The sequence below is a fragment of the Coregonus clupeaformis genome, chromosome 30 (assembly GCF_020615455.1).
Source record: "Coregonus clupeaformis isolate EN_2021a chromosome 30, ASM2061545v1, whole genome shotgun sequence".
In the NCBI taxonomy this organism is placed as follows: domain Eukaryota; kingdom Metazoa; phylum Chordata; class Actinopteri; order Salmoniformes; family Salmonidae; genus Coregonus; species Coregonus clupeaformis.
This window is the reverse complement of record NC_059221.1, coordinates 11,376,070-11,391,746: the sequence shown is the minus strand read 5'-3', so window position 1 is coordinate 11,391,746 and position 15,677 is coordinate 11,376,070. Positions and strand designations below refer to the sequence as shown.

Genomic DNA, 15,677 nt, shown 5'->3' with positions numbered 1-15,677 from the left:
TGGCTACTCCGTTCTGGGTCAATATGACATGCCTAAAAGATCAAATGTTTAATTTTTTTATTTTATAACATTAGTGTATTTTCATCCAAATATCAGTTTAAAATCAGAATATTTTAAAATTACCCCTCATTTTTTACCATTGAATACAGTGTTACAATTAACCCCGCAGTCTGTTACAATTAACCCGTGAGAAATACAAGAGGGACATTTCACTTCCACCACTTTCGGTTGAATTGTGAATAACTGGTGTGTCAACTTATTTACAATGTGTATGCCTAATGGTAGCTAAGATATGTAGGCTATGTTGTTTGTATAAAAATATTATGAATGTAACACAATATTAATTTCATACTAAGCAAAAACCTAACACTGTTACTTTGGTCCCCGGTCTTCCCTAGGTATAATACATCTTGGAAGTGCTCAGAAATACGTAAAGTCGGTCTACGTCTCGTATGGCTCTGAGGCGAAGCTGTGGCGTCAGTCACTGCTACAAAGTATAGGGGTGGGTGTGACGTCAAGGCACAAGTGCCGCCGACCATTTTTCGGGGAAGTTTGAGGCTGACAAAATTGAGGAAACAAAAACGGTTGAGTGATCAGAGAACTCTGATGAAACAATTCTATCATTTGTGGTTGTTAGGACATGTTTGCAATGAGACATTTCAGCGGAGCAGAAAATATTGATTGAAAGATTTCATAATTTATCGGAACACACCAACAAAGACAACCGACATTCTGTTGCCCATTCGAATATTTTCGCGGCTGTTTATTTATTCTTGTATATTCATAGGCATAGGCGAATAGACTAATTACTGAAGAGGTTGACCTAACCGTGCCACTTCCAACTTTTTCCGCATGAAGGTATCGTTCTTTCGCTTCTTTCGCAAAGCTGCATCAGACGAGTTGCCTCGCATGAGCCAACTCGGGGCGAGGGTTCTGCTCTGCCAGCTCGGGGAATCAGGATGAGAAAACCCAAAGTTGGACGAATGTTTCTGGCGACATGCGTTGGGTCACTTTTCATGGTCATATTGTACTTTCAGAACATCACAAGGCCAGGTAAGTTTCGATCATCACCACACACCAGGGAGCTATGGGATGGTGGCCCTATGACGCTCTTGTAGGGCGAAGTTTTGGGGTATTACATACAGTGAGTGTAGGCTGTTGTTCATTAGGCTAGTCCCAATAATTTATTAAATATTATATTTATGTATTTATGTAATCGTTTATCACAAACATCATGTCTAACTGAAATTAACTACCCTGTCTGTTGCACAATTTCTCCCTATATTAGCATGTGTGTTGGGTTGAGACACAATGGAAGGGGTAAATGGCGGGGCATGAGTAAGAGCACTGTGAGTGTGAACCATGGAATGTTTTGGTAGCCCCCTATGAGAGACCATTAAGCATTCCTGTGCCTTTTTGGACTAGTTTCCTCAGCTCTCCTGTGCTCCCCTGTGCTAGGGCAGAGGAAGAAGACGCATTTACCCTTACGGGATTGAGTGATACTGAGGGACAGTGAAAGATAGGAGGGAACAGAACCTAACCAAGCCTCACTCCTGTATTATGTCTGAAGTTTTAACAATAGAGAGAATTAAATATAAACCATATATTTCTATGCCACGGTATGCTGTTGTTATACCACATAAATGGGAAAGGAATGATGTAAAAAGTCCAGGTTCTTAATTTTACAGAGCCTCTAAGAGTAAGTGAGCAACTAAGGAAGGGACACTCTTACTATGCTATTACATTATGTCATAGAATACTTTCTGTTTAAACAGGAAAGATTTATAAGACTCATCCTTCCTATCCAACCATCTCCCAGGGGCGGACTTAGTGATTTTGAGGCCCCAGGCAGAGGCCCCCCCGCCCCTCCAAGCGCTTGCTCAATAATTTTTAATGGGTTTTAGAGTAAAGATGTAATTTAACTGTAAAAATGTATTACTTTTGAATGTGCCATTAACACAACCAGTCATGATGTTTTCATCTGATTGTCAAACAAATCACTTCAAAAAGTAGGTTACCTTCGCACGTTCATCCAAAAATAATTCCAGCATCCGAACAGTGCACTGTGCACCCTCCAACTCTCCTTCAATTCACAAGTGGCTGAAACTATCTTACCAGAGAAAGCATCCGAGTGAGTGAAACAGCCCCCCTCTGTCTTCCTATACTGTATGTAGCCCATGTACAGTATCTGATGCTGTCTGGCCAAAACAAGAGTATGACATGGCATACTCTTGTTGTCCAGACAGCATCAGATACATGGGCTTCACATACAGTACCAGTCAAAAGTTTGGACACACCTACTCATTCAAGTTTTTTTTTATTTTGACTATTTTCTACATTGTAGAATAATAGGGAAGACATCAGAACTATGAAATAACACATATGGAATCATGTAGTAACCAAAAAAGTTTTAAACAAATGAAAATATATTTTATATTTGAGATTCTTCAAATAGCCACCCTTTGCCTTGATGACAGCTTTGCACAAGTCCCTCTTTGTGGCTCATGACCACACGACTGAACAGTAGTCCAGATTCGACAAAACTAGGGCCTGTAGGACCTGCCTTGTAGGTAGTGTTGTTAAGAATGCAGAGCAGCGCTTTATTATGGACAAACTTCTCCCCATCTTAGCTACTGTTGCATCAACATGTTTTGACCATGACAGTTTACAATCCAGGGTTAAAGCAGTTTAGTCACCTCAACTTGCTCAATTTCCACATTATTCATTACAAGATTTAGGTGAGGTTTAGGGTTTAGTGAATGATTTGCCCCAAATACAATGCTTTTAGTTTTTGAAATATTTAGCACTAACTTATTTCTTACTACGAATTCTGAAACTGACTGCAGCTCTTTAAGTGTTGCAGTGATTTCACTCGCTGTAGTAGCTGACGTGTATAGTGTTGAGTCACCCGCATACATAGACACACTGGCTTTACTCAAAGACTAGACAGCTGCCTAGACAGATGCCTGGGGAATGCCTGATTCTACCTGGATTATGTTAGAGAGGCTTCAATTAAAGAACACCCTCTGTGTTCTGTTAGACAGTTAACTCTTTATCCACAATATAGCAGGGGTTGTAAAGCCATAACACATACATTTTTCCAGCAGGAGACTATGATCGACAATGTCAAAAGCCGCACTGAAGTCTAACAAAACAGCTCCCACAATCTTTTTATCATCAGTTTGTCTCAGCCAATGATCAGTCCTTTGTGTAAGTGCCGTGCATGTTGAATATAAGCGTGCTGAAAGTCTGTTGTCAATTTGTTTACTGTAAAATAGCATTGTATCTGGTCAACAGTGCATGACAATTATTTTTACAGTCTATGGTGAGGATGGCCGGAAATCGCAGATTAAAACCCCATCAAAATATGTTGATGTATTTCGATTCTGTGTACAAATCAAATCAAATGTTATTGGTCGCGTACACATATTTTACAGATGTAATTGGGGGTGTAGTGAAATGCTTATGTTACTAGCTTCAACAGTGCAGTAATACCTAACAATACAAAACAATCACAAAAATAAAAGAAAGGAATTAAGAAATATATAAATATTAGAACGAGCAATGTCAGAGTCCGGAATATAAATATATATGTACAGTATTCCACATTTTTGTTGTGTTACAGCCTGAATTCAAAATGGATAAAATATATTTTTTGATGACAAAGTGGTGTGTTTTTATACATTTTAGCAAATTTATTGAAAATGAAAAACATAAATATCTAATTTACATAAGTATTCACACCCCTGAGTCAATACTTTGTCGAAGCACTTTTGGCAGCGATTACAGCTGTGAGTCTTTCTGGGTAAGTCTCTAAGAGCTTTCCACACCTGGATTGTGCAACATTTGCCCATTATTATTTTCAAAAATGTTCAAGCTCTTTCAAATTGGTTGTTGATCATTGCTAGACAACCATTTTCAGGTCTTGCCATAGATTTTCAAGGATATTTAAATCAAAACTATAACTCATGTACTCAGGAACATTCACAGTCTTCTTGGTAAGCAACTCCAATGTATATTTGGCCTTGTGTTTTATGTTATTGTCTTGCTGAAAGGTGAATTCATCTCCCAGTGTCTGGTGGAAAGCAGACTGAACCAGGTTTTCCTCTAGGATTTTGCTTGTGCTTAGCTCCATTCTATTAATTTTTTATCCTGAAAAACTCCCTAGTTCTTAACAATTACAAGCATTCCCATAACATGATTCAGCCACAATTATGCTTAAAAATATGGAGAGTGGTACTCTACTCAGTAATGTGTTGTATTGGATTTGCCCCAAACATAAGACTTTGTATTCAGGACAAAAAGTGAATTGCTTTGCCACATTTTTTGCAGTATTATGTTAATGCCTATAGTTTTGGCAAGTCGGTTAGGACATCTACTTTGTGCATGAGTCAAGTAATTTTTCCAACAATTGTTTACAGACAGATTATTTCACTTATAATTCACTGTATCACAATTCCAGTGGGTCAGAAGTTTACATACACTAAGTTGACTGTGCCTTTAAACAGCTTGGAAAATTCCAGAAAATGATGTCATGGCTTTAGAAGCTTCTGATAGGCTAATTTACATCATTTGAGTCAATTGGAGCTGTACATGTGGATGTATTTCAAGGCCTACCTTCAAACTCAGTGCCTCTTTGCTTGACATCATGGGAAAATCAAAATAAATCAGCCAAGACCTCAGAAAACAATGCTAGACCTCCACAAGTCTGGTTCATCCTTGGTAGCAATTTCCAAACGCCTGAAGGTACCACGTTCATCTGTACAAACAATAGTACGCAAGTATAAACACCATGGGACCACGCAGCCGCCATACCGCTCAGGAAGGAGACACGTTCTGTCTCCTAGAGATGAACGTACTTTGGTGCGAAAACTGCAAATAAATCCCAGAACAACAGCAAAGGACCTTGTGAAGATGCTGGAGGAAACAGGTACAAAAGTATCTATATCCACAGTAAAACAAGTCCTATATCGACATAACCTGAAAGGCCGCTCAGCAAGGAAGAAGCCACTGCTCCAAAACCGCCATAAAAAATCCAGACTACGGTTTGCAAATGCACATGGGGACAAAGATCTTACTTTTTGGAGACATGTCCTCTGGTCTGATGAAACAAAAATAGAACTGTTTGGCCATAATGACCATCGTTATGTTTGGAGGAAAAAGGGGGTAGCTTGCAAGCTGAAAAACACCATCCCAACCGTGAAGCACGGGGTGGCAGCATCATGCTGTGGGGGTGCTTTGAGGCAGGAGGGACTGGTGCGCTTCACAAAATAGATGGCATCATGAGGAAGGAAAATTATGTGGATATATAGAAGCAACATTTCAAGACATCAGTCAGGAAGTTAAAGCTTGGTCGCAAATGGGTCTTCCAAATGGACAATGACCCCAAGCATACTTCCAAAGTTGTGGCAAAATGGCTTAAGGACAACAAAGTCAAGGTATTGGAGTGGCCATCACAAAGCCCTGACCTCAATCCTATAGAAAATTTGTGGGCAGAACTGAAAAAGCGTGTGCGAGCAAGGAGGACTACAAACCTGACTCAGTTACACCAGCTCTGTCAGGAGGAATGGGCCAAAATTCACCCAACGTATTGTGGGAAGCTTGTGGAAGGCTACCCGAAACGTTTGACCCAAGTTAAACAATTTAAAGGCAATGCTACCAAATACTAATTGAGTGTGTGCAAACTTCTGACCCACTGGAAATGTGATGAAAGAAATAAAAGATGAAATAAATCATTCTCTCTACTATTATTCTGAAATGTCACATTCTTAAAATAAAGTGGTGATCCTAACTGACCTAAGACAGGGACGTTTTACTAGGAATAAATGTCAGGAATTGTGAAAAACTGAGTTTAAATGTATTTGGCTAAGGTGTATGTAAACTTCCGACTTCAACTGTACATATGAAGTGGGTAAAACAGTATGTAAACATTATTAAAGTGAATAGTGTTCAATAACTATGTACATAGGGCAGCAGTCTCTAAGGTGCAGAGTAGAGTACCAGGTGGTAGCTGGCTAGTAACAGTGACTAAGTTCAGGGCAGGGTACTGGGCGGAGGCCGGCTAGTGGTGACTATTTAGCAGTCTGATGGCCTGGCAATAGAAGCAGTTTCTCAGTCTCTCAGTCCCAGCTTTGATGCACCTGTACTGTCTCCGCCTTCTAGGTGATAGCTCGGTGAACAGGCCGTGGGTCACGTTTCCATCCATAGTTTTTATGCGAGTACAGTCATACCATTAAAAAAAAATCACAACAGCTGTGATGGAAACAGGAAGTTTCGGTACAATTTTATAAATGCTGACAGATAAATATTTAGTTCGACATGGTGGGATCTTTTTGTGTGGGTAAAATGTATTATGTGAGAAATGGTGGTGGAAATGCCTTTATGCGCAAATATTGATATAATAACCATCATATCGAAGTAAACTTGGAGTCACACGATGATATGTTGTCTGGTACTCACACTACGACTAGGGAAATGCAGTTTATTAGGCTACAGATGAAATAACTTACGGTGAACTTCACAGGGTGGTGAAAGTGCACAGTGATCTTGATGCTCCTTTCCAATAAATATTGAGGGTCGGATTCTGGTGACATGATGATTGATGCTTGACTTCCGTTTGACAAATAAAAATAGTATTGCTCTTATCCATAATAATCTCATCATGTAGACTATCCGTATCTAGAGCGTTGGCTAGAGTGCATGTGCCAAGACCAGAGTAGGCACATTTATTTATTTATTTATTCGGTACATGAAAAAGTACAGTTTGTGTGCACTACGTCATCACGTACTAATTTGTATCTGCAACAAGATCAAAATCAGTGTGTGATGACGTAGTGCACACAAAATGGTGGAAACAAACTGGTTTCAGAATAAACATATCTGTGGGTGGGTGTACACTTGTCAGTTACTGAAAGGTGCTAGATGCGCCAAGCATGCTTTACAAGCCAGCTCAATGTGACATGTGACAAAATGCATGTGAAAATAGTTGCATCTATGGACATGTCTACTTTTCGAACAGGACCTTTGAGCCTTCAGATATTATTTGGGTTGTCTAGACTCTGTCCTGACAGTCAAAGTCATGACATCCTTTTAGGTTGAGCACGTCATGAGCCCTGTACACCACAGACTTAATCACACATGATGATCAAAGGTCTGCTAGAGCAGACTTTCTCAACTCTTCGAAATTTAGATTTGTTCTAAACCTCAAATACTTCACGGTCAGAGATAATTTCTATTCTAAATTCTTCTTCTTCTGACATCAGTTTAACGTGAGGGATTTTCCTTTTTGTCTCCTGAGTTACTGAAGCTACAACAGAAAGTAATTTCAAGCAGCAATGTTGAATGTTTTGCTCACTGGGTTGGGCCCACACACACTTTCATTACTATGCTCTTTTACCAACACAAACATGCAAACATCTTCACACGTTGGCATCATGTGGGTCTTGTCTAGTCAACAAACGAGGCTGGCATATGTCCCAATCCCACCACATGCCCACTGCGCCATGGAAAGCTGAATCAGTCAAAAGCCACACCTGCTGGGTGTTTGTTCTTGCTGAATAAGCCATTGGGAGACGTTAAAAGTAAATTGCTCACTATTTTAGTAGTGTCTGTTACTTGAACTCTGTGAGGTGCAATCTGAGGTGCAGTTAATTGCCGATTTCTGAGGCTGGTAACTCTAATTAACTTATCCTCTGCAGCAGAGGTAACTCTGGGTCTTCCTTTCCTGCGGCGGTCCTCATGAGAGCCAGTTTCATCATAGCCCTTGATGGTTTTTGCGACTGCACTTGAAGAAACGTTCAAAGTTCTTGAAATGTTCCGGATTGACTGACCTTCATGTCTTAAAGTAATGATGGACTGTCGTTTCTCTTTGATTATTGGAGCTGTTCTTGCCATAATATGGACTTGGTCTTTTACCAAATAGGGCTATCTTCTGTACAACCCTTTAATGAGTAGGTGTGTCCAAACCTTTGACTGGTACTGTAGATACAGCTAGTCCATATAGCTATGATCTATATAGCTATGGGTTATACAGCTTTGGTCTATACAGCTATGTTCTATGTATATAGATACAGGTAGTCTACACAGCTATGGTCTATAGAAAGCTATACAGGCAATAGTGAAACTGTAGCTTGCATCCTGTGATCTCCACATATCCAATGAGAGGAGAATCTAAAATATTATATTTTCAAAAGGAGAAATCTTCTGATTTATCTTTGGACTAATGCATAGAGTAGTGATAACCCACTGTCACAGACGTCAATTCAACATCTATTCCACGTTGCTTCAACATTTTCATTGAAGTGACGTGGAAACAATGTTGATTCAACCAGTGTGTGCCCAGTGGGAAGGGTTTAATTTGGTATCTTGACGTTGTTTCGCAACCCTGAATCTCCCCCTTCTATGTGCACGGTGCTTCCACCAAAGCGGAAGTCATAGTCAGTGACGCAGGCTGATGTGTAGAGCAGATTAAACGACATATGTAGAGGGGGAAGTGTGTTTTATCACAGCAGGAGTCACATGCTAGTCACAAAAAAGACTTGTCACATTTTGTTTTGAGTCAAATGTTTTGAGTTAATAGGTATTCAACCCCTTTGTTTTGACAAGCCTAAATAAGTTCAGGAGTAAGCATTTGTTTAACAAGTCACAAAAGAAGTTGCATGGACTCTGTGTGCAATAATACTGTTTAACATGATTTTTGAATGACTATCTCATCTCTGTACCCCAAAAATACAATTATCTGTAAGGTCTCACAGTCGAGATGTGAATTTCAAACACAGATTCAACCACAAAGACCAGGGAGGTTTTCCAATGCCTCGCAAAGAAGGGCACCTATTGGTAGATGAGTAAAAAAAAGCAGACATTGAATATACCTTTGAACATGGTGGAGTTATTAATTACACTTTGGATGGTGTATCAATACACACAGTCACTACAAAGATACAGGCATCCTTCCTAACGCAGTTGCCGGAGAGGAAGGAAACCGCTCAGGGATTTCACCATGAGGCCAATGGTGACTTTAAAACAGTTACAGAGTTTAATGGCTGTGATAGGAGAAAACTGAGCATGGATCAACAACATTGTTACTCCACAATACTAACCTAAATGACAGAGTGAAAAGAAGGAAGCCTGTACAGATTTCAAATATTCCAAAACATGAATCCTGTTTGCAACAAGGCACTAACGTATTACTGCAAAGAATGTGGCAAAGCATTTCACTTTTTGTCCTGAATACAAAGTGTTACTGTATGTTTGGGGCAAATCCAATACAACACATTACTGAGTACCACTCTCCATATTTTCAAGCATAGTGGTGGCTGCATCATGTTATGGGTATGCTTGTAATCATTAAGGACTGGGTCGTTTTTCAGGATAAAAAATAAACGGAATGGAGTTAAGCACAGGCAAAATTCTAGAGGAAAACCTGGTTCAGTCCTCTTTCCACCAGACACTGGGAGATTAATTCACATTTCAGCAGGACAATAACCTGAAACACAAGGCCAAATCTACACTGGTTGCTTACCAAGAAGATAGTGAATTTCCTGAGTGGCCGAGTTACTGTTTTGACTTAAATCTACTTGCAAATCTATGACAAGACCTGAAAATGGTTGTCTAGCAATGATCCACAACCAATTTGACAGAGCTTAAATATTTTTTTCAGAATAATGGACAAATGTTGCACCATCCAGGTGTGGAAAACTCTTAGAAACTTACCCAGAATGACTCACAGCTGTAATCGCTGCTAAAGGTGCTTCTACAAAGTATTGACTCAGGTGTGAATACTTATGTAAATTATTAATTGAATCCATTTTGAATTCAGGCTGTAACACAACAAAATGTGGAATAAGTCAAGGGTTATGAATGCTTTCTGAAGGCACTGTAAACAAGGGTTACCGGTACTGAGTCAATGTGCAGGGGTACGAGGGAATTTATTTAACCTTTTTTTAACTAGTCAAGTCAATTAAGAACAAATTCTTATTTACAATGATGGCCTACCAAGAGGCAAAAGGCCTCCAGCAGGGACGGGGGCGAGGATAATAATATTATTGTTATTTGTTTTTAAGTAGGAAAAAACACACATCACGACAAGAGACACCACAACACTACATAAAGAGAGACCTAAGACAACAACATAGCATGGCAGCAACACATTACAACACAGCATGGTAGCAACACACCGTGACAACAACACTGGAGCAACACAACATGGTACACACATTGTTAGGCACAGACAACAGTACGAAGGACAAAAAGGTAGAAACAACATTACATCACAGGAAGCAGCCACAAGTATCAGTAAGAGTGTCCATGATTGAGTCTTTGAATGTAGAGATGGAGATACAACTGTCCAGTTTGAGTGTTTTTTGCAGCTCGTTCCAGTCGCTAGCTGCAGCGAACTGAAAAGAGGAGCGACCCAGGTATGTGTGTGCTTTGGGGACCTTTAACAGAATGTGACTGCCAGAACGGGTGTTTTATGTGGAGGATAGGTTACTAAGATAGGGGGGAGTGAGGCCTAAGAGGGTTTTATAAATAAGCATCAAACAGTGGGTCTTGCATCGGGTATACAGAAATGGACAGTTAACAGAGAAGTATAGAGTGCAGGGATGTGTCCTATAAGGAGCATTGGTGGCAAATCTGATGGCCAAATGGTAAAGAACACCTAGCCGGTCGAGAGGCGCCCTTACCTGCCGATCTATAAATGACGTCTCTGTATTCTAGCAGGGGTAGGATCGTCATCTGAATCTGGGTTAGTTTGGCAGCTGGGGGGGAAAAGGAGCGATTACAATAGAACAAGGTTAAGGGCAGAGAAAGCTTGTTGGACACTAAGAAAGCTGGTCTACAATTTTGTTTCTAGTGTCCTTTGACAGCTCTTTGGTCTTGGCCATAGTGGAGTTTGGAGTGTGACTGTTTGAGGTTGTGGACAGGTGTCTTTTATACTGATAACAAGTTCAAACAGGTGCCATTAATACAGGTAACGAGTGGAGGACAGAGGAGCCTCTTAAAGAAGAAGTTACAGGTCTGTGAGAGCCAGAAATCTTGCTTGTTTGTAGGTGACCAAATACTTATTTTCCACCATAATTTGCAAATAAATTCATTAAAAATCCTACAATGTGATTTTCTGGAAAAAAAATCTCAATTTGTCTGTCATAGTTGACGTGTACTTATGATGAAAATTACAGGCCTCTCTCATCTTTTTAAGTGGGAGAACTTGCACAATTGGTGGCTGACTAAATACTTTTTCCCCCCACTGTAGGTAGGGGTAAAAGTGAATAGGCAATCAGGATAGATAATAAACAGAGTAGCAGCAGCGTATCTGTAGAGTGTGAAAGTGTGTGAAAGAGTGTGAAAGAGTGTGAATGTGTGTGTCACATCAATATGCATATGTGTGTTTTGTGTGTGTGTGAGCATATGTATTGTGTGTGTCAGTGTAGTATGTGTGAGTGTGTGGGTAGATTCCAGTGAGTGTAAATAGAGCCGGTGCAAGAGAGTCAATGCAAAAAAAAGGGGTCAATGCAAATAGTCCAGGTAGCCGTTTGATTAACTGTTCAGCAGTCTTATGGCTTGGGGGTAGAAGCTGTTCAGGACCTGGTGCTCCGGTACTGCTTGCCATGCGGTAGCAGAGAGAACCGTCTGACTTGGGTGACTGGAGTCTTTGACAATTTGTATAGAGGTCCTGGATGGCAGGGAGCTCAGCCCCAGTGATGTACTGGGCCATATACTCTACCCTCTGTAGCGCCTTACGGTCGGATGCCAAGCAGTTGCCATACCAAGCTGTGATGCAGCCAGTCAAGATGCTCTCAATGGTGCAACTGTATAACTTTTTGAGGATCTGATGACCCATGCCAAATCTTTTCAGCCTCCTGAGGGGGAGGCGTTCAGGACTGTGTTGGTGTGTTTGGACCATGATAGGTCCTTAGTGATGTTGACACCGAGTGATGTGCCTCAGCTTCAGATCTCTTGACCCACTTTCCCATTTCCTTCTGCGGTTTCTTTCTCTCTCTCTCTCTCGCTCTCTCTCTCTCTCTCGCTCTCCACCACTAACATGCCTCCAGCCCTGAGGCGCTGGGGCTCATGTGAGATCATGCACCATAAGGTAAAACATACTGAAATGAGAACTAGATGGGCTACATTACTACAGTGTGCTATAGCAGCACTGGCCACAGTCAGATTTGTTTGACAAGGTGAGGGTGATAGAGTCGGATAAACACTGTTCAGGACAGCTCAACCAGTACAGAATATGATGTCTTCTTGTATTCCAAAAGGATGCTCAGTAAGGACAAAGTTCCTTGAACATCGAGCACCCGTCACTAATCACTAAAGAAAACAGACAATAATGCCCTTTTCAGATGATTAACCCGTTTCGCTTTTTCTCCCTCTGTCTTTGTGTCTGTAGCTGTAGAGCAGTCTGGGGGGAAGGGCAGCACCCCAGGGAAGACCAGGAGAAGTCCACTACAGACCCTCTACAACGGAGACCAGGTGACTAGCTTTAGAATGGCCCCATTCTATCATGCCTTGAGTGCGTGTGAACACTCAAGGTTATATAATGTTTGTTCACCTGATATTGATGTGTAAGTGTTTCCAGATGTGTCACACACAGGAAATTAAATTTGACAAAGTATTGATCTTGGTGAACCACTTTGACACATTTTATTTGGTTAACACATATTTGATTTCTCAAAAAATATAATTTTTGGGTAGCCTTTGGTCTCTGAACTGAATTATTGCTGCTGTACATTAAATATTGTTACATCATACTACATACCAACTGCCTTTTTCTTTCACTTTCCTCAGAGGTAATGGCTCAAGCGTTACTGCAAGGCTGAGTTGAGTTAATTTGATTTGACTTAGAAGTTATGACTCAAGTCCTTAGTGTTTACTATAAAAACAGTACCCCCTCTTCCTCAGAAAGACAAAGCTCTCTTTTTCAGCTCCAATATCTCAAATCTCAGGAATCCAGTGTATGCTGAGTGATACTGTATCTCTCTCTCTCTCTTTTTCTCTCTCTCACACAGAGGGCAGTTAGTTTGGTGCTGCTGATGCAACTAATCTTATCTGTTGTGTTCTTTTTCTCTTGGACTCCGGCCACCTGGCAACCCCTCTATCTTCTGTTCATTATTCACAGTGGGCCAGCAACACAAAGCACCATGCCCCATCCTTGATCCTTCTATTGCTTCCTCATTTCTCAAATCAAGCCACCTCTTTTGCTTCTCATTATTATAATGTTAAACACTTTGTCTCTTGCATGTGACTAGTGCCACAGCCTGTCTACTGGGAAACACAGTGGATGGCCTTGATGTTGCAATGCCAATTCCAGTTCATTTTCTAATCCGACAAGATAGATTAAAAGACTGACAGTTGGACACAATTGTTTTAGTCAGAGGATGTGGCTACATGAAGATGTTATCATTGGAGATATTTCCTATTTCATCACTAATTGTTACATTCTAAATGTGAGTGTTGAACTTGTACGTCCCCTTTTCTCTCTGTGACTGTAGTTGGATTTGTCTGCAGTGCAGACGTCTCTGCGTGGTCGGCGAGAGCTGCTGGAGGAGGCGTGTCTCACCCACACCAAGAAGCGGCGGGTGTTGACCCCAGATGACCTCCGCCACCTCATCGTGGACGATAAGCACGGCCTGCTGTACTGCTACGTCCCCAAGGTGGCCTGCACCAACTGGAAACGTGTCTTCATGGTCCTGACGGGGGACGGACGCTACCGTGAGCCCCTAGCCATCCCCGCCAACGAGGCCCACGTGGCGGGCAACCTGCGCACACTTTCAGAGTACTCCACCTCTGAGATCAACCGCCGTCTGCGCAGCTACCTGAAATTCATCTTTGTGCGGGAGCCCTTCGAGAGGCTAGTGTCGGCCTACCGCAACAAGTTCACCCGCAGCTACAACACGGCCTTCCACAAGCGCTACGGCACCAAGATCATCCGCCGGCACCGGCCCCACCCCCAGCCGGAGGCACTGGAGCAGGGAAACGACGTCACCTTCCAGGAATTTGTGTACTACCTGGTGGATCCCCGCACACAGAGAGAGGAGCCCTTCAACGAGCACTGGGAGCGGATCCACTCACTGTGCCACCCCTGCCTCATCCACTACGATGTGGTGGGGAAGTATGAGACTCTGGAGCAGGACTCCCGCTCTGTGCTGCGGCTGGCCGGCGCTGACGGGGAGGTCCACTTCCCTACCTCAGGCAAGAGAACCAGGACCAACGGGGACATGGCAGCTCAGTTCTTCCAAAACGTCAGCCCCTTTTACCAAAAGAAGCTGTACAACCTTTACCGCATGGACTTCCTGCTCTTCAATTACTCCATCCCAGAGTACTTGAAGACTAGATGAGGGCAGCTCTCTCCATGTAGGTTGGAGATTTAGTAATGACTCTGTTTGGCTCTGTAATCTTGGTGTGTACAGCTTGTAATTGATGTTCCAGATGTTATTTATAAGTGCCTTGCCAGTGGGGGGAATCACTGCATTGTCAGATGTAAGAAGTTTATGGGCATGGGGGCTTGACTTTGGAGGCGCCGTATTTGCTTTAATCCTCCTCATGTGGCCTAGATAAGAGAGAAGCAGGTTCTTCTTTTACAAATCAATGTGTCGAGGGTTGTAAAGAACTCGTTGTGTGTATCACAGAATCCCTCTACTATGCCTTCCTCTTAATTTATACAATTGTACGAGTATTTATTGTCAATACAGACTGAGTCATGGACAGAGCGAATTGTGTGAGGACGTTCTAATTCATGCATTTCTTTCTGCTTGCACATACAGCATGTTTCCTTGGCTCTTGCACATCTTCTGTAGCCAAAATGATCCTCTGGGGACAAAGGGTGTCATAAAACGTACATAAACCACCAAACAAAAGAAAGCATAGTCCACAAATAAAAAGAAAGAAACCCAATAAAAATAAGCAATTTACTCTCTAATGACAGAAGTATGAGGCTTACACAGACCCAATATGAATTGAACCAGTTTAAATGGTATATCTTACATGGTGGTTGCATTAAAAAAAATAAACGAAGTCCTCGTTCATACTGTACCATGTCACAATTTTCCCACATTATAAAATAATTGCCTCTATTTTGGTGGCTTTAAAGCCACCTGTTCATTTATGTTAGACTACAGTTGATAGTAAAAATGTACTGATAAACAATGTATGCTGGTTATATAAAGCCTGGCAGGCAGAATGACTGCAGATAGGAAGTTAATGACAAAATGGCACGTTTCGCAGTCACCCCTTTATTTAGCTCACATCAGACAGAGCAAACGGTGCATAGCTCATCAATCTACACACAATACCCCATAATGACAAAGCAAAAACACGTTTTTAGAAATATGACATTTACATAAGTATTCAGACTCTTCACTCAGTACCTTGTTGAAGCACCTTTGGCAGCTATTACAAGCTTGGCACACCTGTATTTGGGGAGTTTCTCCCATTTAATCTCTGCAGATCCTCTCAAGCTCTGTCAGGTTGGATGGGGAGTGTCGCTGTACAGCTATTGTCAGGTCTCTCCAGAGATGTTCGATCGGGTTCAAGTCCAGGCTCTGGCTGGGCCCCTCAAGGACATTCAGAGACTTGTCCCGAAGCCACTCCTGTGTTGTCTTGGCTGTGTGCTTATGGTCCAGTCTGAGGACCTGAGTGCTCTGGAGCAGGTTTTCATCAAGGATCTCTCTGTACTT

At 41.7% G+C, this 15,677-nt stretch overlaps 1 protein-coding gene across 1 annotated transcript; it reads left to right on the top strand.

Annotated features, from left to right (window-relative positions):
• The first annotated feature begins 534 nt into the window (after positions 1–534).
• LOC121546762 (carbohydrate sulfotransferase 11-like) lies at positions 535–14,715 on the top strand. Its single transcript, XM_041858002.1, has 3 exons — positions 535–1,053; positions 12,392–12,474; positions 13,494–14,715. The coding sequence occupies exons 1-3, from the start codon at positions 960–962 to the stop codon at positions 14,337–14,339; spliced, it is 1,023 nt and encodes a 340-aa protein (XP_041713936.1). The 5' UTR covers positions 535–959; the 3' UTR covers positions 14,340–14,715.
• The last annotated feature ends 962 nt before the right edge of the window (positions 14,716–15,677 follow it).